This window comes from Aricia agestis, chromosome 6, assembly GCF_905147365.1.
Source record: "Aricia agestis chromosome 6, ilAriAges1.1, whole genome shotgun sequence".
Lineage (NCBI taxonomy): Eukaryota > Metazoa > Arthropoda > Insecta > Lepidoptera > Lycaenidae > Aricia > Aricia agestis.
The window spans coordinates 17,749,525-17,772,463 of NC_056411.1; the positions used below are offsets into that span (position 1 = coordinate 17,749,525).

General features: G+C 34.2%; 1 protein-coding gene across 1 annotated transcript in view; it reads left to right on the forward strand.

Annotated features, from left to right (window-relative positions):
- The first annotated feature begins 507 nt into the window (after positions 1 to 507).
- The window catches only part of LOC121728004, a 29,333-nt gene continuing 6,901 nt past the window's right edge, over positions 508 to 22,939 (forward strand). The window contains exon 1 of the mRNA XM_042116094.1: positions 508 to 606. Within this exon, the coding sequence (XP_041972028.1) occupies positions 601 to 606 (6 nt within the window). The 5' untranslated portion in view covers positions 508 to 600. The remainder of the gene's footprint in view (positions 607 to 22,939) is intronic.

Genomic DNA, 22,939 nt, shown 5'->3' on the forward strand with positions numbered 1-22,939 from the left:
CAATAGCAGTCTGCTCACTGTTGTGAACAGTTGATATTGGTATACAATAACCATTTTTGTTGATAGCAGTCCATACTAATATATTGTATTATAAATCCGAAAGTGTGTCTGTGTCTTTACGCTTAAACCGCTGAACCGATTTTGATCAACTGTGGTAATCAACCACAAAAACACTTTGATGTGATATGCGGCATACCACATAATATATGCCCGTAAGACGAGCTAAATCTTGGGACCCGCAACGAAATTAATAAAAAATCAAGACGTGGATACAAGAATAGCAAGAGACCGGTGCCGTAACGTTGCGCCGTGTTTAGATATCACCATTTAGGTAGCCTGTAAGTCAAATCAGAAGAAAGTAATTCCAATTCTGTAGACAGCATCGGCACAGTCAGGAGTCCCTACATAACTCGGAAGTATTATAGCATACCTGCGGGTTTATAGCCTTGTGACACGGTCGAAATCGCGAGCGCGTGAAAGTCAGTCCGCACTCCGCCAGTCCGCGACTGACCGCCGGCCCACGCAGACGTGCTGTTACTGTGACTGACATTGAAAAAGAAAGTTGTGTTTGTGTTTAACTTTATAAGAACACCTAGTATTATGAATGTAAGTTTTTTATTTTTATTATAGCGTGATAAGCGATAACCGCTTCTATTAATAGTTCTGAAGGAGTGGTGAACTATTTTTTTCTTTTTTTTTTTCAAACTGCAACGAGTTCTGTGTCCTTGCTAGAGTTTATCGGCTTTTTAATTACTTATAAAAAGTGTTTCGAATGCTAAGTTTTGTCTACAACTACTACTGCACTCACTACACTAGTGTTGAAGTGTTAATTTTTAGAATATTGTTTCGCGCATTTCAGGGTTAACACGGATTTTAAGCCCGGCCGCACATTGTACGAAATTTCTGATCAGAAACAGTTGAATGTCCGCGCTGTCTCTTACATTTTGTACTGAGCCGAGTGAGCTCGAACTCGCCGGAAGGATATTTCGGATAGTGTGCGGGGTGGCGATCTGGCGGAATTCAAATGTTTCTGATCAGAATTCGGACAATGTGCGGCCGGGCTAAATCTTGTACGAAAAATATTTTACTATCGTTATAGAATAACATCCTTACTAAAAATGTTCCTTACACAATAAAGTTACACAAAATTTTGTCTTTGTCTACTTTCGGAACGTATCAGACAGATACAAAAGATTGTATAACTACAACATCTGTATACACCATGGGCTTTTTAATTTTTATTAGTTAAAGGGTATAAGATGTACTGAAAAATCAAAAGTATGCCAGGAAGAGCATTTCGTTTTCAAGCTCTACCGATCTGTCGATCAAAATAACTTTGTTGTAGTCAACCAGTCATGCGATGCAAGACCGGCGAGGATCTTCAATAGCTTTCCACGTAGCTGGGTATGCGGTTACCTACGGTATAATATTATACGTGTACCTAAGAAAAGTACCTTGAGTATCATTTATCACAATATACACCTCTGAATTAAAATAAAATCCTCTTGAATTTGAGTGACTATCTTGGTGTATTTTGGTGCACTGACGTTATAATATAAGTTTGTCGCTATTCACACACTTTTTGTACAACGTACAATTTGAACGCAAAATATAATAAAAGGGTACTATAAAAAATATATTTTTTTAAGAATTTTAAATATAATATACCATTTTGTCGGCATCATTAATATTTCATATCCGCATTCATGCCGAATTACAGCTTTGTAATTCCTATAGACTCTGAGAAAAACGGCGGACAGAACATAAGAAACAGGGACAGACAGAAGGACGGACAGACAAAACTATAAGGGTTCCTTGTTGACTACGGAAAGCTAAAAAGAAAAAAAAAATGCAATGTCGAAACGATAAAGATGCTCGCAAAAAAATCACGTAATTCCCACGAAATTACTGTTATGAGCTGAAAATCCCACACATCTTTTACCCGACTGTAAAAGGGGAGTTTTGATTTTTCGGTTCATAACGTTCGCGTTGGCATTTAGTACTTCACATAATCTACACTACTATTATAAAGAGGAAAGATTTGATTGTTTGTTTGTCTTGAATAGGCTCCGAAACTACTGGACCGATTTGAAAGATTCTTTTACCATTGGAATCCTACATTAATTCTGCTGAACATAGGCTAAATTTTATTTTGGAAAAAAATAGGGTTCCGTAAGATATTTGGGATTTTCGGACGCAAGGTGTAAAAAATCAACCAGAAATGTTACTTTTTTCGCGTACGCTGCCTAAACTATAAAAGATAGAACCATAAAATGTTCTAAGTACTTAATTGTAGATCTTTTAAATATCTACAAAAAAGTCCGCGACACACTATACCAATCTATGTTGAGTGAGGCACAATAACCATTTTTTTATTAAAAAATCTTGAAATGTTTTTGGACTACATTTAAATGCCTTTATTTTACTCATGGCATTAATTCTTATCAAAATAAATTATTTCATTACTAAGTACAGTTAATGTAGATAATATTTGGTCTTTGAATGATTAAAATTGGACGTTTGGTTTTAATGTTATGGCGAAATTAAAATATTACGATTAATGCAGCATGTTGCGAATTGGGCGTCGTCAAGGCGCGCCGCGCGGATGTGCTCGCCCGGAGAGTCCACGTAAATATTAATTATTATTACCTCGATCATGGGAATCGCAGACACAATAGATTTATAATATAATAGTATGCGACAGCCGGGTGCCGCTTCATTGATGGGATAATATTATAGTGCTTCATTAATTCACTACGTTTTGAATGACTATTGACTAACAAATAAAGATTGAAAAAAAATAATTAAACACTGAACATATTCTTACTCACAACATGACTTACATGAGGTCACTTATTGACTTTAATAAAATTATTTAACACTAATTTAAGATATTATAATCTAGAGAGTTTCAGTTATTACATGAGTTAAATGTAACTCAATGTAACAGCTAGGTATGTAGTACATTTAAATATAATATAAGGTGTGGGTTCAGCTAGGTACTAGGTAGATGAAAATTCTTTAATTTTACTGCAAACTTAAAACTAAACTAGGTACTAGTTATTTCATATTCTGATTTAATAGTTCGTATTCAACACGTTCTCAGAAACAAGAGCGTGATAATTTTTAATTTGTCTTCATGTTATTTTTAAATACATAGCACGAATATATCATTTACAGACGATAAAAGGAACATATTATTTTATTTTCTAAGCACAGCTAATTCGAGATTGTATGTTTTACTTAACTTTTTATACTTTTCTTCTACTTATATTTTTTCGAGATAAAAGGCTTTGTGTTTTTGTTATTCAGAGTATAAACCTAACTGTAATGCCAGATTTAATCAAAATCCTTTAAACATAATCCTAACAGTTTTTGCATCAAGATATCTATTCAAATATTATAAAATGCGAAAATGTGTCAATCTGTCTGTCTGTGAAATTGTATGTTTTACTTAACTTTTTATACTTTTCTTCTACTTATATTTTTTCGAGATAAAAGGCTTTGTGTTTTTGTTATTCAGAGTATAAACCTAACTGTAATGCCAGATTTAATCAAAATCCTTTAAACATAATCCTAACAGTTTTTGCATCAAGATATCTATTCAAATATTATAAAATGCGAAAATGTGTCAATCTGTCTGTCTGTTCTTCCTCTTCATGCATGAACCGCTGAAACGTTTGGAAATAGGTTTAGGTCTCGATGACCTGGGAAAGGACATCTAAGGATACTTTTTATCCCGGAAAAATGTGCGGTTCTCTCGCGATAGACGAATTTAGATGGAACGGAGTCATCTTGTAGCAAAATAACTTTCGCCTTTAAAAACCAGTTTCAAAATTGATAACGGTAATGATAGTTTGAGTAACTATATATGTGAGTTTACGTGACATTTGAGACTTTGCTAAACACAGATAAGATGCAAGTAAAATTATGACGTACTAACTTTCTCCAGATTACTAATCACCTGCACTTATCACTAATCAAAGTGAATACAGGCCTTTATATCCAGTGATTCTACCATGAGTTTAAAGCTATAGTTTTTATCAATACTCGATACCGAGTTCTACGTAAATTTTTAGTACGGCAAATTTTACAGCGCCTCTAGCGGTCACTTGCGGAACTAAAATCGCTATGCTAAATATTTACGTAGTCGATATCGAGTATATCGATAAATACTAACTTTCAAAACTCATGGTAGAGCTATAGGTAATAGGTATACTGAACCTATACATTATACAAGGTGTAACAAAACTAAGTGATAATACTTTAGGATGTGTACGTGTTCCTCGAAGAGACTTCACTCTCACTGTGAAAGTAGCAGTGCTGAAAGACCAATTTTTTTTCACTTTTGAATGGAGAAACTTGTGACGCCTTGTTGTCCTCTCCTCCCGGGTGTAGCGCCTAAGGGTCCCCGCAGACTTACAATTTAAAGTTGGCCGACTATCGTACAAACCACAGAAATAGATCAAGATAGAAGCGCGATGTCGCTCCAATTTGTATAAACACGAGCGTACGGCGCTTCTATCTTGATCTATTTCTGTGGTTTGTACGATAGTCGGCCAACTTTAAATTGAAAGTCTGCGGGGACCCTAAACCTAACTTAACCTAAACTATTTACCCAATTCTGAATATTAAGTTTATATAATCTCTTTGCCTCAATAATACCTAGGTTGGGCTGAGTAACAAACTAACTAAGTATGTAAAACAAGTAGTACAAGCAATTTTAAATGGTTAAACATTTATCGTTTAGACAGCTAAGCCATATAGAGAAAAAAAACATTTCACCTCAACTAGGTTAAACACGTCAAATACATAATATGAATAGACATGCGAGTAGAGAGATGAGGTCAGTACACTGCACTGTCTGTACCTAACCTTGCTACATTTTCTAAACGTAAGCAGTAAGCACCTAGTCACGATATTATGTCTTGCTTATTAGTTAATTCGCTTTGAAATCGTATGTTCGTTGCTTAATAAGCTCTACATTTTATGGTTTTTAGGGTTCCGTACCCAAAGGGTAAAAACGGGACCCTATTACTAAGACTTCGATGTCTGTCTGTCCGCCTGTCTGTCACCAGGCTGTATCTCAAGAACGGCTATAGCTAGACTTCTGAAATTTTCACAGAATTCAGAATCTGTTCCCGCTATAACAACAAATACCTACTTAAAACAAAATAAAATTAATATTTAAGGGGGGCTCCCATACAACAAACGTGTTTTTTTTTTGCTATTTTTTGCTCGATATCAATAATGGCTATAGCTGGACACTTGAATGTTTTACAAAATCTTTAATTATATTTGTACTTTAATAATTGATAATAAAATAAAAATAAAATAAATATTTAAGGGAGGCCCATAAAAAAATCACATTTTTTGGGCTATTTTTGCTCTATAACGGTACGAAACCCTTCGTGCGCGAGTCCGACTCGCACTCGAGTCCGGCCGATTTTTTAATCTCTATCTGTGTAGAACTTCCATACTAATATTATTTAAAACTAGATGACGCCTGCAACTCCGTTGCGCCAAAATTTAGGTTTGCGGTTTAGGCGTGAAGAGGTAACGGACAGACAAACTGCGAAAGCATTTATAATATTAGTATGGATTAAAATGGCATGTGAAAGTGTGTCTGTTTGTCTGTCTGTCAACTCTTTTCGGCCAAACCACTGAACGATTTTGCAGAAACTTTGTATGGAGATATTTTGAGTCTCGGAAAAGGAAATAGTATAAGTATATTTTTAATCCCGGAAAAAAGTACGGTTCCAACTTCCAGAGTCCAGACGATAAACGAATTATGACGCTAAGGCGTCGCGGTCGCCATCTAGTTAGGTTGAGCATAAGCAGACAATTTCCAAAGGTACAAACTGTGTTAAAAGCATAGACTTAATATTATAGGTTTATGGTTAAAAGGTTAAGTCTGGCAACGCACTTGCAATTCGTCTTGTGTTTCGGTTACTCTTTAACAGGCTCTCTCTTTTTGTTTGCCTTATTGGTAGAATTAAACCACCCGCAGAAAGTAGACATTATAAGACTAAGCCCCAATTTCACCAACGTCTGTTAGTGCTAACAGCTTGTTAAAATGTCAAGTCTTCTCTTTCATTCATAAGAAAAACGAAAGAGGTAACGTGATACTAATTCGAGCGTTAACTTTAACAGTCGTTGGTGAAATTGGGGCTTAGTTTAGACATTCGGGGCCCTAGGAATACCAAATTGGTTATTATATCTAATTATAATATTATGTACAAGTTATACAATAGATAATGTTTTTTTTTATGTAAAAGTATTGCCCAAATCGCCCAAAAAGCTTACAAGTACAATTATTTAGTTATCTCGTCTTACATAACTTTGCGTTTACGGCTTATCTCTGTCGCAATCAAAATTGCTCTTCTTTGGCTAAAGTTCTCATGGTTATGACGCGCACTGAACAATAACGGTAAGTGAGTAGTTCCTTGACAGATTAGTTATACTTAACTATACTAACTATAATACTAAATTACTTGCTTTAAAAAGTTTACAATACGTTGTAGATATATCTTGAAATAATAAACCATCCAGTAGATCACCGTGCTAAAAGAAATCGCCCTAAAAGGAAATTTCTCTTAAAAGTTAAAACCATAATCTTAAGTAAGTAGGTAAGTATACTTTTCCGAAAAATAAAATCACAATGGGAAAATTCAAAGACTGAGACCAAATTAAAAAGTGTGTGGCGAACCTTAGCGCTGCGTCCGGTCTGGTCGAAAAAAAGTAAAAACTTAAATTTCGAATAATTCCTTTGCCCGACACATGGCCTTTCACTTAAAAACTTTCACTGTCGCCTCGCGATTTTGTTTTTGAGCACGCGATGTTTTTAAGTTACCACTGTTACTAATTCACGTAAAAGATGTAACAATTAAGAAACCCAACTTAATCCGTAGCATGACTCAACTTGTGACTAATTAATTGAACTATAACTATTCTTCAAATTAAAAAAATAACCTCTTCCGCATACCTACTTGTGAGGTCGTAAGAAATGTAATAGATGAATTAATTAAAAAATATTCCAAGACGCCTTTTCAGACTACTTACTCTACATAGGCTCATGAGGCCTATGCGAGCGGTGAAAAGGTGAAAAACAGATGAAGGAAATCATGAATGAATCTTATATCTTTAAACGAGCAATCCTTGTATATATATATATATATATATATATATATATATATATATATATATATATATATATATATATATATATATATATATATATATATATATATATATATATATATATATATATATATATATATATATATATATATATATATATATATATATATATATATATATATATATATATATATATCTTAATATATATATTTCTTGTGTGCGTGTGTATGTGACTGAACTCCTCCTAAACGACTGGACCAATTTTGATGAAATTTTTTGTGTGTGTTCGTGGAGATTCGAGAATGGTTTAGATTTACAGTTTGGTCTACTGGAAAATGTTTTTTCAATTAATTTCTTATTTATAAGGAGTTGTTGATTTTGGAATGTTTTACATTAGATCCGGCGGACGGCGCTATCATCGCATTCAATATTATTCTATTTCAATTTTAGTTTGTCCTGACAGATGGTGCTACGATTAATTTGAAAAAAATTTTGTTATTCAATTCATGTGCTGATTAAAATATTAAATAAATAACACATAGGCTACAATTTTAACCGACTTTCAAAATAGGGGAGGTGTTATGTTCGTTTTCTTATATTCAACGATTACTCCGCCGTTTGTTAACCGATTTTCAAAATTTTTCTTTTGGTATATAGGCTATCATCCCAATTTGGTATTATATTCAGAAAAGTGGTGATCTGATGAAGGATCCATAAGTAATCGAGGGAACTCCTCAAAACTTATAGGGAAACATATGGTGACTTCGGTTTCGTGAGAAGTATTCTAAGCATATGCTACCAACAAGTAAGATTTTGCACCGAGATATACCTGGTATACCGTGGTTCGGAAGGTGCTGAGAGAATTCCTGATTCTTTATAGATACAAGTTTGGGAGTTTCGGCGTTGTTTTAAGAACAGAAAGCATATGCTACTATGCAAATTACATTCTTCATCATCATCATCATCATCATCACTACCATGTTATACCATTTCATAGTCTTTTAGATCGAGACTCGAGTTTGTCAAGCGATAATTTAAAAAAATCTATATCTACCTAATATTATAAACCTGAAGAGTATGTTTGCTTGAACGCGTCAATCTCAGAAACTACAGGTCCGATTTAAAAACTTATCTCAGTGTTAGATAGATCATTTATCGAGTAAGACTCATCATTTATCGAGAAGGTTATATTATATTATTACTCTAAGACTAATACGACAGAAGAAACTCAGGAAAATGTGGGAAAAACGGGGGAAATATTTTTTATGGGAAAATGTAGCTACGGATTCTGTAAAATTTCTAATTTACGCGGGCGAAGCCGCGCGGGACATCTAGTATATATATATATATATATATATGTATATATATATATATATATATATATATATATATATATATATATATATATATATATATATATATATATATATATATATCTCGGAATCTCGGAATATATATATATATATATATATTCCGAGATTCCAATTATATATATATGTATAATTGGAATCTCGGAATCTGTAAAATTTCTAATTTACGCGGGCGAAGCCGCGCGGGACATCTAGTATATATATATATATATATATATATATATATATATATATATATACTAGATGTCCCGCGCGGCTTCGCCCGCGTAAATTAGAAATTTTACAGATTCCGAGATTCCAATTATACATATATATATAATTGGAATCTCGGAATCGGATGCAACGATTTTCATGAAATTTAGTATATAGGGGGTTTCGGGGGCGATAAATCGATCTATAATTTAAGTAATTGTATGAATGAAACGTCGTTATCTTTGTTCTTGTCTAACAGTTGATGTACCTATTAAGTAGTAAGTAAGTACAACTAATATCAAGAGGCCTGTTAATTTATTTAAGTATGTCTTATTACCTGCATATATATGCATTATAGAGCAGCAGCTGTAGATATCATTATTATCAAATGATGGAAGAATCAACTAAAGTTATTGTTCAAGCCGAGTCACAAAACTTCCTATAACATGTCAAATTTTGTATAGCCTTATGATTTATACCAAAAGGTGCTACAAAGAGAAGAGGAAGGAAGTATTTCGCGCCGGCTCATACATCGTGAGAATGTCGATGACCTCAGCTAACAATGATTAAACCGTGGTTTGTTTCGCCGCGACATAAACTTTGGAGAATTGTTTTGGTGGTGCAGTGACTCAGCGTGAGTCAGCTGGTCAACTATCGTTAGACTGTGGCCCACAGCTGTGGTCAGACATTTAAGTTGTCTTGAGTCTTGACGCCACCCTACTCCCTGTAATTTGATTTGAACGGTGGTACACAGTAACCAGTTACTTTCCATAAAACGATATGTATACATTTTGGCAACATAATACATTAAAACATCCTAATGTGTTATGTGTAGAATAAGAAATTTTGTCTAATTTTAACAATAAAAATAACTTCAGATCTTTGGTGTCATAGTGTCTTGCACAGTCGTGGTGTAGATAAATAGCAATCACTTGCCTAAACCACATTTACTTAACACAAAGGCAGAGAAATGTTTTCCTTGATTTATTTGCCTCTACAATTTTCAGACTGCATGTTGGCATATTATTATGATGGTCCAATACGAGCGAATGCGAACGGATGAAATAGGTACATCCATTATAGCCTAAAGTGGGACCATTAAGTGATAGAGCAAATACTAGGAAGTAGGATACTTCAAACAAATACTATAGTAGTACTACAATAAAGTGGTCATTGATTAGAGTTTAGGAGCTAAGCCCCGCCTTGTTATGGCCACACGAACATAACCGTTCAGTGAATGAACAAACGCAACACGTGGAAGTGAATCGTTCACGCTCATTAGCCGCTGTCGTTTCGTAACGCACGCTATCTCTACATAACCCCTGCCCATCAACCCCTACTAACGCTGTACATAACCCCTGTTAACGCTGTACATAACCCCTGTTAACGCTGTACATAACCCCTGCCCATCAACCCCCGTTAACGCTATATCAGTGAAACCCGTCTATAAGGCCTTGACCATGAAAGCGTGTGTAAGACTAAGATCACTTTAATGATTAATCTGAGGAGTAAAAAAATATCCGACTTCACCTTCTTTGGATGAGCTTTTGCAGAACCATTTTGCTAACGCTCCGAACTCCGACTCTTCTCATACTACAGAGTATGCAGGTTGTAACAAAAATAAGTGATAATACTTTAGGGTGTGTACGTGTTCCTTGTAGAGAGTTCACTGTGAAAGTAGCAGCGCTGAAAGACCAAAATTTTTTTTCACTTTTGTATGGGGAAACTCGTGACGCTCGGGCCCTTACTCATACAAAAGTGAAAAAAAAATTCGTCTTTCAGCACTGCTACTTTCACAGTGACCTCTCTACAATGAACACATACACACCCTAAAGTATTATCACTTATTTTTGTTACACCCTGTATAGAGTATATACATCTATACTAGAATTTAGAGGAATTATCATTTATGAAAAACATAACTATAAGAAGACTATTGTTAAGGTTAACTCCGTACTGCATAGTGTGTTAGAAGTTTTTTGCTTTGCCAGCCTACAATAGTAAATAGGATCATAAAATAACTTAATTAAAAAGTTTTTAACGTCAAAATATTACCTATAAAACTTTAGATAAGTAACCTTAATTTTTTCATTGTATCAAATTTTAATACATATTTAACTGCGACACCCTTAACAATAACATCAGTTTCTTAAATCAATCTAAAATCTTATCAGAATTGATTAGGACTGAAATCTAGTTCTAGTCTTCTGACTAGAAGTATGCGGACACACATCTCAGGTCTGTCCGCGTGTAGTTTTCAACTGGTCGATAACTAGTGTCATTAACCTTTAGTAATTGGTTAACGAGGGGATGTGTTATATAATTGCGCATTAATAGTGCCGCTCTCGTAAATATGTAATCGTATAAGTAACTACATGTTAAAACAGTTTTAGTAACTGAAAATGTAGAGTCTTAACTCTTATTAGACAGAAGATAAATTTACAAAAATTATTTGTTACGTAAATGTATTAGAGTCTCTAGATATTATGGTAGATTGCTGAAAATGATCAGATGAATGTTTGTAGATTTTTATGTCAATTAGTATTCAGTGTATTTAAAATAAACTAGAAATCAAAAAGTCAAGGCTACTTGACTTAAAAAAAACAGTTCGCCTAAACTCTAAATGACCTAAAATAGTTATTATCGGCCATCTGACTCATTTTATTACCCTGCTATCCTATAGAAATCTCCTATCTCTTAATATCTAAATATCCTAAAAAATTACTCAGAATTTGAGGCCACGCACATAATTATTTTAAATTCTTAAGATCTTACTCTACATTTTTCAATTTGTGTTAAGTATTTTAATTATAGGAGCTACGCCCTACAATTTATTATTAACCTACGGATTTATAGCCTCTTAACGTCATTCTCGTGGCATGCAATTTTATTATTATTAACCCTTCAGTAAGTGCCAAAATCTTTGCAAAAATGTAGGGTACGTGGTTTGCAAAAAAAAAATGGCACCCGGCCTACCCTCTTTGTACAAATAATGTAATAACCTTACATCTAATCCATATTTTATGTTTGTGTGAAAAATATTATAATATATGTTAAATTTTCTATCTATTAAGCCATCATAATATAGTATTTAGTCAGATGTGATATTTGTCTCATCACTGTAAACTTTGAAATCTATGTTTCTAACTATTTCGCAACAAATATATTAATACATTATTATAATCTCAATAACACAGAGCTATACAAACTGTTTATGTAAACAATTCTTTGAAATAACTTAACTTGTTATCAATAAACAGATAAGAGATAAGAGTAATAAAAACCGGTTTTGGTATTATACACAAGCAAACTTCGTCCTTAGTGCAATACAAATAAAGTTCAAAATGGCCGCGGCCGGCAAAAAGCCGTTATGAATAGGTAATTTTTATCTTGATTATTTTACTAAAACGATACTATTATATACTATTACTAGGATCTAAATCGTTTTGTACACGATAATATACGCTTTTAACGTCAATTATTTACAAAAATATTAAACAAATCGCGTTCAAATCACATAAATAACAACCAAATTTTCTCGTGTAAACTAGAAGTTATTACGATGTAAGTATTTCTTTCAAATGATTATCTAAAACTATTTATAAATTATAATTAATAAATTAAACTATTTTACTACTTACATTCGTTAAATCCATCAATAATATCAAACAAACAACACAACATGGCAGAACACACACGAAAAATTCACGATTTTCAAATGACTGACAAATATTCGTCGACCACAGATTGTATAATATTTTGCATTCAGAATGTGGCAAATTTATCGTAGATCATAACTAACCAAACTTCTTCATACAAAAGTAGTCTCTAAATCAACGAAATACGTAATTCAATCGAACGAAAGAGCGCGGCCACATCCGGCCGCTTGGGTGTAGACGGAATGGCTGCAGTATAATCTGTGGCGGCCGGATCCGGCCGCTTGGGGATTAAAAGGTTAAGTATCTTCAATACCATTTTTACGAGCACAACTTTCTTCTTCTTAAAAATAAACTTACGGCCGCACTCAGATACATTAAATTTAATGATTATTTAACTTTAATTAAAATAAGAGTTTTACGTATTTAATACCTATTCCATAGGCTCGAAACACCTAACCCTTTTTGCGCATTTTAGTTAAGAGTCTACCCAAGAATGCTATCGTCAATTCCCTCGCAATTATCCATAGGTCAAGACATTTGTATTCATTATATCACTGTAAAGACAATGGTAAAAGTTGCGTTGGTAGTGACGAAACTATTGCTTGTGTTACTGTCCTGTTGCTGACCGTATCCTTTCGAAACCGCAACTGTAAGAGGGACACCTTATTCATATAGAGTAATAGCATATTAATTATAGCCTGTCTATAGTACAGTGGTTTAGCTGCTCACCACCACACTCAGAGACATTAATGATCAGTAAACTTCAATTTAATGAAAAGTTTCACAGATATTTATGGGGCTAAAATATGTCAAAATCGTCTCTGAGTGCGGTTGGAGTGCGGCAGAGAACTTGGCTCTTCGTTCGGGCCTCGTAGGTTGGTTGGAAATGGAATAGGTACCTAACTAAAAAGTTGAACACACTGGTTCTATAAAATGCAATGCCTTAAAAAAAATGAATCATTCAGAATGAACCGAAGCGCTGAGAACATCGTTCGAAATTTAAATTTTATTTTCTGCTGTTGTGAATCAGATGTAAGGTTTTTCTTCAGTTAACGGCTTAATGAAAATTAATAAATATAAAATAAAGAAACATCTACTTATCTGATTCATTGAATATTCATTGAACAAATGAAATTATTTAAATTTCGTATTGAGATAAGGGAGTGGTGGTAGACGTCAACGAGAATCCTGTTAACGATTTAAATAACCGAAATTATAATTTACTCGGTTTCCTGTAGTTAAATTGAAATTCTGTACCGAAATGTTTGCAGGTTGACGTTAAAATAACCAGGTGTAGGTGTACTTAGTTACACACTTTCAAATAGGAAAAACAGTCTAAGCACCAATTTCGCAAAGGCCTGCTAAAAGGGAATCGTAGATTTTTTTATTAAAATATATAAATTTTTTTGAAATAAGGGGGCAAACGAGCAAACGGGTCACCTGATGGAAAGCAACTTCCGTCGCCCATGGACACTCGCAGCATCAGAAGAGCTGCAAGTGCGTTGCCGGCCTTTTAAGGGGAAAAGGGTAATACGGGAGGGTAGAGAAGGGAAGGGAATAGTTGAGGGTAGGGAAGGGAATAGGGTAGGGGTTAGGGGATTGGGCCTCCGGTAAACTCACTCACTCGGCGAAACACAGCGCAAGCGCTGTTTCACGCCGGTTTTCTGTGAGAACGTGGTATTTATCCGGTCGAGCCAGCCCATTCGTGCCGAAGCATGGCTCTCCTACGTCTAAAAATGAGAAATTGGATTATTTCATATTTGTAATAAAAAAAGATGAAGCATTTAATAACATCAAAAAAAAAACAAACGATGAGTACCTATACTAACACTTGGTAAGCATTTGAGAATAATTGGTGACTATGGTATAATATAAGAATCTCTTATCAACTTGCACCATTTCTGGTAAAATAGCTAAGGGTGAGTTGCACCAGAGGCGTGGTCATAGTTACAGTTATGGTCAAAGTTGTGGTTATAGTTAAGGCTAACTTTAACTTTAAGCTTAACTTTGACCACAGAATTTGACAGATGTCAGCTGGTCCGACAAGGCTTTAAATGAACGTGGGCGAAGGCGCTGCTGGTAAGGAGAACTGTCAAAAATAGCGTTTTTGTATGATGTCAGCGTTAGTTCCTTTTTTTCGCCACGTGCATTTAAAACCTTGTCGAGCTCAAGGTTATGGTTAAATATCCTATAAGGCATCCTTTTTTTACTTTAACCAAAGACTTGACATTTTGCATTGTAGTTAAAGTTACAGTTATAGCTAAAGTAAGTTGGTGCAACCCAGCCTTAGTTGTCCATTTATCTATTTGAAGCAAAAACGTATTATGTAAAAGCAGATGGACAAAAACCATTGTAGGTATTGGTGATTACACAGTTTTGCCTTTTTTTCACGATTCGAAGAATATTTTCTGTTTTGATTAAATAATATAATGTTAACGGTAGCCCGGGCATTAAATAACTATGTTCAGTTGAGCGTTCAATCATCAATGTTATAATTGTATAACTAAATCGATCATAATTTCATTGTCGGTAGAGAAGTGAGGTAACTTGGAAGGAAATATTGCATTTTGATTTATATGAGATGTATGCGTAAGAATTATTTTAATATCTTGAAGCTAATCTTAAACTTATTATTGACTACATGACATGAAATGATCGTTTATAATGCGGGAACTGTACATTTTTTCCGGGATGAAAAGTACCTATCCTATGTGTTTCTCAGGAGTCAGGACTCAAAGTTCGATACTTTGTAACTCAAAGTTCTATACTAAATTATAACAAAATCAGTTCGGCAGTTCAAACGTGAAGATGTAACAGACAGACAGACACACTTTCACATTCACAATATCAGTATGAATGTATATAATCATCAGGGCCCGATCTAAGGGGGGGCAAGCCGGGCATTTGCCCAGAGCGGCAAAATTACTTATTTCTATCATCCAACCTATAGCCATTACCCATCCGCCACCCAAGTTTGAAAATTATACCTTGGATAGTGGAAATATTATATTTACCTATGTATTTTACAGTATACTTAAATATTCCCCCAGTATCCCCCAACAGAACTAGCTTATGATTTGTATGGTTTTCTGTATGTCAAGGGCGGCAAAAATTATCTTTGCCCGGAGCGGATAATTAGCTAGATCAGGACCTGATAATCATAATACATAATAATATATCTTAAAAAAGCATTCTATAGCATCTAATCTAGCAACACTGTATCCGGCAAAGGCCAGCAACCACAGAAATGGATATAGTCCAGCAACGCACCTGCAGCACTTCTGATGTTGCAAATGTCCATGAGCGACGGTAGTTGTTTTCCATCAGGTGACGCGTTTGCTCGTTTGCCCCCTTATATTTTAATAAAAAAATTAAAAAAAAAAAACATTTTAACCATCACTTTAGTTTTTGGGAAAAAGTAAAAACATGTTAACATAACACATATTGTACACTACTTAATTATAATACCTATATTATTATATTTTGAATATTATGTTAAGTAAATTTTTGTCAAGTGAAATATGTCAACTTTTGAAATATTGTGGCCACTGTATTGTATGGGGTGGAGGGTTGATATTCTGAGACACAGGAACTCCTAGTTCAGGCATCAACCCACCTAAACGCTTACTGTATAACTGTTTTAAATAGTGTATTTTCTACTAGAGGATACACCAGGGGCTAGAGAAATGAAAAAAAAGATCGTGTAATATCTATAGCTGTCTCCCTTACCTCAAGCCTATACCGCAGAACGCGATAGAGACAACTGCAGAAAATCCAGAAAATCAACGATTCGTTGTCCCCTGATTCCTTCTCCAAAACTTAACGGTTAAGTTAAAGTACTTAAATCGGTTAAGTCTTAACCGATTTAAGTACTTTTTTCATTAAAGATTAAAAAAAGGCTTGAGCTGTGTTCCTATGTTTTGCTTGTTTTTGTATAATCTAGCCAAATCTGTTTTCTGGACGTTTGAACACAGCGGAAAATCTGGCCATTTTTTTGAGTTTTTGAACGTTCATATCTTATTTAATAATTAAATTATGAAAAAAAAGAAAACATAGGAACATTGTATTAGTGGCCGTAGATATTCAGGAAAAAAAATTATAACTCTACTAGCATTATCCAGGGAGGAAACAGGGGACAACGTTTGTATGGAAAAAAGGGCGGTGTGGACTCCTCTTAAGGTGAGAAATAAATGATGATTATTATTATTATTCAGACACATAAAATTTCGGAAATATAAAGAAATACCGGCATTAGGCAATCTTATAGAAAATGAATGTTCACACACTCACAATAAAATTCTTTTGATTGCCATCACTATCCGGTACCTAGGGATTATAGTGTTACATAAAGGTGTTACATAAAGATTTGAGTCCAGATTTCACCAGACGGTCCACATTAAGGAAGGCATTGTCTCATGGGAGAAGGCCGCTTCCTAGTGTCACTATGTGGTGCCGACTTCCGATACGTACCTACCTACGTGCACTGATTGAAATTATCCTCATAAACCATTTATAGGTGTGGTTTTAAATATCACAGTAACGTAAACAAATAAACAACAGCGTTTTATACTGCTACAAGAAATTACACTCTTACATAGCGTGCAATGAAGAAATATAAGGTTTTTTTAAAGATTTTATATTTTCATTGAGTTCAGATTTAATTTCATCTAAACATAGTACTAAATATAATAAATATAAGTATTTTGTTTCTAACAAATTTAAACTTGCGGCACAGCAATGTGTTATTTGGTCACTATTTACAATGATATAATAATAAAAAACTCAAAGCAGATATTATGTTACTACCGCGCGCGTTGTGAAGCTTCAAAAACGACCCAATTGGGTCGTCTTTTATTTAGTCTGTCTCTTTCATGTAAATGGCATTTCGTATCTTTTGTTTCACTTATCTGTCAAAATTGTCAATGTTGTTCGGAAGAGATTTAAGCCGGAAAATAGTATCAACGTAACAGATCTGTATAAGTAGAATATCATTGACTATATTTATCATTTTGCAGACATAATTATTAATTACACTAAGTATACAATATTTTTTATTAAAATCAAAATGTGTCTCTGTCCAAGTTAATTAAAAGCAGCCAAAGTCACTGACATCACTAAAATTCATAATTATATTAATATAGTCTGCCAAAAAAGAGTAGACGCCGAACTATTTTTAATTTTCTAATCGTAATTCAGTATCAAATGGTGGTTTTGTCGCCTCGTATTTTCACTCAAGCTATAGTTTAAGCTTTCTTTTCTCGTTCTAGTAGCAGTAGTACCTTGTACTATTATCTATTCTGTGGTAGTACCTAGCTGTTGCTTCTGCAGCGTCAAGCGCGGTGACCAGCGGAATGCTGGTGAACGCCCAAGATCTAGTTTCTCCGCAAAAGGCGAAAGGCGAAGTCCGCTAACCGCCGACAAATTTGAATACGTAGGCCGACAGATTAACGAATAATGATGTTATAATTTACTGAACGTTGAAAACTGCACAAAATAAAATAAAAAAATGTAAAAAAAGATTTTTGTTTTCGTTGAAAAACTTATTAATCCAAAAGATAACAGCATAAAAGTGTCGACAGCTGACACTGTTTCTACTAGGTGGATAAAGGAACAATAATAAGTAATAAGTAAGTATAAATAATGTTTTACAAATTTAGCTATCGTGATGACTGATGAGTAACAAGTGTCGTGATGTGTTTAATTGCAATAACTAATAAACAGACAGCAGGGCATTGCCCCTGTTATTATGATTTGTACGATATGGAGAATAATGGCTAATAAAACTAAGTTAGCTTAGGTACTCATAAAGACTTGCAAAATGATTCGCCATAATTGGACGCTGTTAAGCATTCGTGTACTAACCCACACAAAAATTACGTATTGAGTTATGAATGCAGTTATGTTTTTTAGATGATTTAGAACAATACTGCATTCAAAATTTAACGACAAAAAAAATTGTGGGTTAGGACACTAATGCTTAACAGCGACCAATTTATTGTTGTGGTTTATTATTACACGAGCTTCTGCCCGCGGCTTCGCTCGCGTTAAGAAGTATTATTATATACAAACTTTCATCCCTTATTTTAACCCCTTGGGGGTAGAATTGATCAAAATCCTTTCTTAGCGGATGCCTACGTCATAACAGCTACCTGCATGCCAAATTTCAGCCCGATCCGTCTAGTGGTTGGGCTGTGCGTTGATAGATTACCATGTCAGTCAGTCACCTTTGAGTTTTATAATATGTATTAAGATTAAGTTATCTTCAAGCAGACAACTCGCTAGAACCGCATAGCTATCACGTTTTTAGACCTACCGATGGGAAAAATAAAATAATTGAAAAATTTCAGTGCCCCAACTTCGGAGCTACTTATATAATCTAACATTACTGAGCTCATCAAATTGAGCAGTTTAATGTCTAGATACTTCGAGATATTTTCTGTTAGAGACTGGTAGACATTAGCGATGTCGTGACAAAACATAACTTTCTCTATAAAAATAATAGCATCTTACTATGGCAGTATTTTCTATGAGCCTATGACGCGGACGTAGCATTGAGAATTATAAGCACGCGTAGACGCGAGCCAACTATGATTTTGTAGAGTCGAAAAACTTTCTTAATTATTAGATATTAATTCGAATTGGTGTATTATTAATATTTATTTCTGATCTGCAAATTGCAATCAATCGCAATGCGGTCAGGGATACTTTGAAGTTTGAACCCGGGGAACCTCATACAATAGTTTAACCCCAAAACAATTTAAAGTGACCGCATATAAAACGCACGTTTTTAGGAGTTAAAAAGATGCAAGCAAATGCAGAGTTACATAATAATATAATTAATTATTTAAAATATCACTGTAAAATACATAATATGTACAGCAAATAAATTAAAACAATCAAAACAATAAATATTTACCAGACACCGGAAAGTGTAAAGTTGTAAATAATAGAAAATATATAGAGCGAAAAGTGTTACGAACGTCGAACAATGCGCGGTAGTAAACCTTCATTATCTCATCTAAACATGATAATATAATGAATAACTATTTAAATTATTCTTCTCATTTAAAAAAAGGTAATATACAAACTGATTAAATTTAAAATTAAGCGAGGGATACCTTTCGATTTTATAGTTTAAGCGATACAAATTATTTAAATGTATAGGTCTTTAATATTTAACTGTCATTGTACCTACGTCTTTCGGAACAATAAGCTTAGCGCTAAACCACTAGACCACATATGCGTTGTATATTCTTAGCTTAGTATTCAAATGTGAAAGACGAAAGTATTATAATAAGTATAATAACTATAGTAAAGTTTTATGATTTCCATCCTTTAGAAACTCGCTAAATACAGTGTTTTGCTCGGAGAAATTGTCTATAACCAGCTGTTAGTTCGTGACGTTAGAAAACTAAATTTATAGTACCTATTTATAATGTTCCAAGTTCCAACATCTAATTTTAATAAAAAGCCTTTCTAAACTATTGATCGTAAATGTTGTTCAGCTTTGTAAAAACTACTTTCAGCTTTGTAAAAGCTAACGTGGGAGAGCCATGCTTCGGCACGAATGGGCCGGCTCGACCGGAGAAATACCACGTTTTCACAGAACACCGGCGTGAAACAGCGCTTGCGCTGTGTTTCGCCGAGTGAGTGAGTTTACCGGAGGCCCAATCCCCTATTACCCTATTCCCTCTTAAAAGGCCGGCAACGCACCTGCAGCTCTTCTGATGCTGCGAGTGTCCATGGGCGACGGATCACGGAAGTTGCTTCCCATCAGGTGACCCGTTTGCTCGTTTGCCACCTTATTTCATAGAAAAACGTACCTATCTTTAGTCTCTACCTTCGGTATTATTTGTATACTATTTATTGTTAAATAATATATGAATTATGAAATGCCTGACTCCTGAGTTATTAAAATTAAGTATATTTTAAAATATTTTAGTAAAAAATTTAAGGTAAGTAACGGCTTAGGTAACATGCGAAAGTTGAGATCCTTTAAACATCATCAATATTTAAAATAAGCATCATAAATTATTATTAGATAAAACTATAATAAATAAATGACAGAAGGTTCAGAACATTAATCAACATTTTGTAGAAAGTTATTAGAAAGTATGTACTTTTTTATAAGTATTATAAAGTTGGGAATAGGAAGATTTAAAACAGTTAACCAGTCATTAATATAAGCTAAGACAGCTTATATTAATGACTGGTTTACATAATTGTAATCCAGTGATCCAATCCAGTGTCCGTTTACATTATTCCAGTAGCAATCCAGCACTGGATTGGAATAAAATAAACCGGCCATAAGTGCTGATTTACATGTAAGTATAATATAATATTATAACAAGTGGACTCTCGACTGGATTGAAAATTATTGACAATGCTGATACAGATTCCAGTAGCAGTTGTCCAGTTGTACTGGCGCCAGCTGCTGTATCAAATTTCTCTATGATCTAACTTAGGATTTGAATTTTGATAGTAAAGACACAGAATAAGTATATTATATTACTTAGTTGTACCACAGAATACATGGGCGTACCGAGGGGGTGGGGGGGGGGGGGCAGATCATGTTGACGTCCCTACTAAGTATATTATCTAGTACTGTCATCGATAAAAATTAAAAAGAATAAAACGAATTTTTGCCGTTTGTTTGCAATAGGTAAAAAGTATTTACAATATTTTTACAACTAAAAATTATTAATTTTTTATAAACACCTAGCTTATAAAAAATCTGATTTGCCGCCCCCCCCCTGGCCCAGAACCTGGGTAATTTGCCCTCCCCCTGTCCCAGAACCTGGGTACGCCCATGACAATATATATTAGTAGTGCCAAGTTGTCCCAAGTAAAGACTAAAGAATAATCTGCCAATGTCACAGTATGATGCGCGACGCGTTGAAATCTTTAATAGCGCTCTACAAAAATATTCTGTCACCATCAAATTATAAAATATTTAAATAATAACAATAATTGGTACTAAATAATAATTCGTGTATTGCACTAAATTACAAATACTTTCGAATAAGTACAACGGGACAATTTTTTAATTGAATTGTTACGAAACCGCTTGCAAAATACCGTTAATTCAGTACAATAATTAATTCAATGTCCTTAATTATTATGTAAATAACCAGTTTCTTCTACCTGCAAATAAAAATAATATAAAATATGAACTTATGTTAAAGATTGTCGATTGAAAAAACTTTTAAGTAAGTAAGTATATAGGACTCCTCGGTTTTTGTTTTGACCAAAACGAAAATCCTGTTTCGACAAAATGGCGAATAGTTTTGGAATATTTATGTAAATTTCATATCGGGACAGGTTTAATGGCGATATTAGTTCAAATGTTAATGATGCCGTGTGTTCCGGCTTATAATTTTGTCGCCTACGTTTTGAAATTACAATAAAAGGCGGAATTTGCGAATTGCGATACGCAAATTCGAACACTTTTGATTATCATATGGATATTGGGCTATGGCGTGAGGTTCCTGTGCCTAACTGTACAATAATCAAAGCGCGGCCAAGTATACAAAACAGTACAATAAGAATTAAGAAGAATTATTCTTCTGGTAGGTAAATCTGATATTTTGAAGAACGAATCTCTAGGTAGAGATTCGTCATTCGTTCTTCAAAGCGATTAACCCAAAATAGGTTATTTTGGAAGTCCTTAAAACTATATTATTGTGATCTCTTAATAAATGTATATTGTGAATTGTGATGTTAATTGCATAGCTTACTAAAATTAATTTCTTGCTATACTTAAGCTAAGATACCTTTGCATAAATAAACTTTAGAAAAATAATGAACAGTAATGTTTTCCACTGTAATTACATATCTACGTAAAAGGCCAAAGCCGCTAAGCGCGGAACAAAATTTCACTTTCATGTATATTCCCTTCGCGTATATAATTTGTATGCGAGTGCGGTCGTCGGTCCGTGCTTCAAACAGCTGATCGTGCTCTCGTGCAGGGGAAACTAATGTCGATTTTTCCGATAATAGATCTGTACTACGAACCTGTAATAACTACAACTAAGCTGTATTATCTTACGAGAGTATTGTTTTGTGAAATTGTTGCCCTTAGGTATCTTGAGTCCGTTAAGTGGCCAATTTAGTAATGAATTTAAGAGGAGTCCACACCGCCGTTTCTCCATACAAACGATGTCCCCTGTTTCCTCCCTGGATAATGCCGGTAGAGTTATGATTTTTTTCCTGAATATCTATGGCCACTATTAGCATGTCCCTATGTTTTCTTTTTTTTCATAATTTTATTATTAAAAAAGATAAGAACGTCCAAAAATCCAAAAAAATGGCCAGATTTTCCTCTGTGTTCAAACACCCAGAAAACAAAACTGGGTAGAATATACAAAAAAAATAAAACATAGGAACACAGTTCAAGCCTTGCTTTAATTCTTAATGAAAAACGTACGTTTAAATCGGTTAAGTTTTGAAGAAGGAATCAGCGGACAACGAATCGATGATTTTCTGTTCCTTTATTAGATTTTTTTTTCGTATTGTCTCTATCACGCTCTGCGGTGGGAGACTGGTGGTGGTGGTGAGAGATTGGTGGGGCAGCAATAC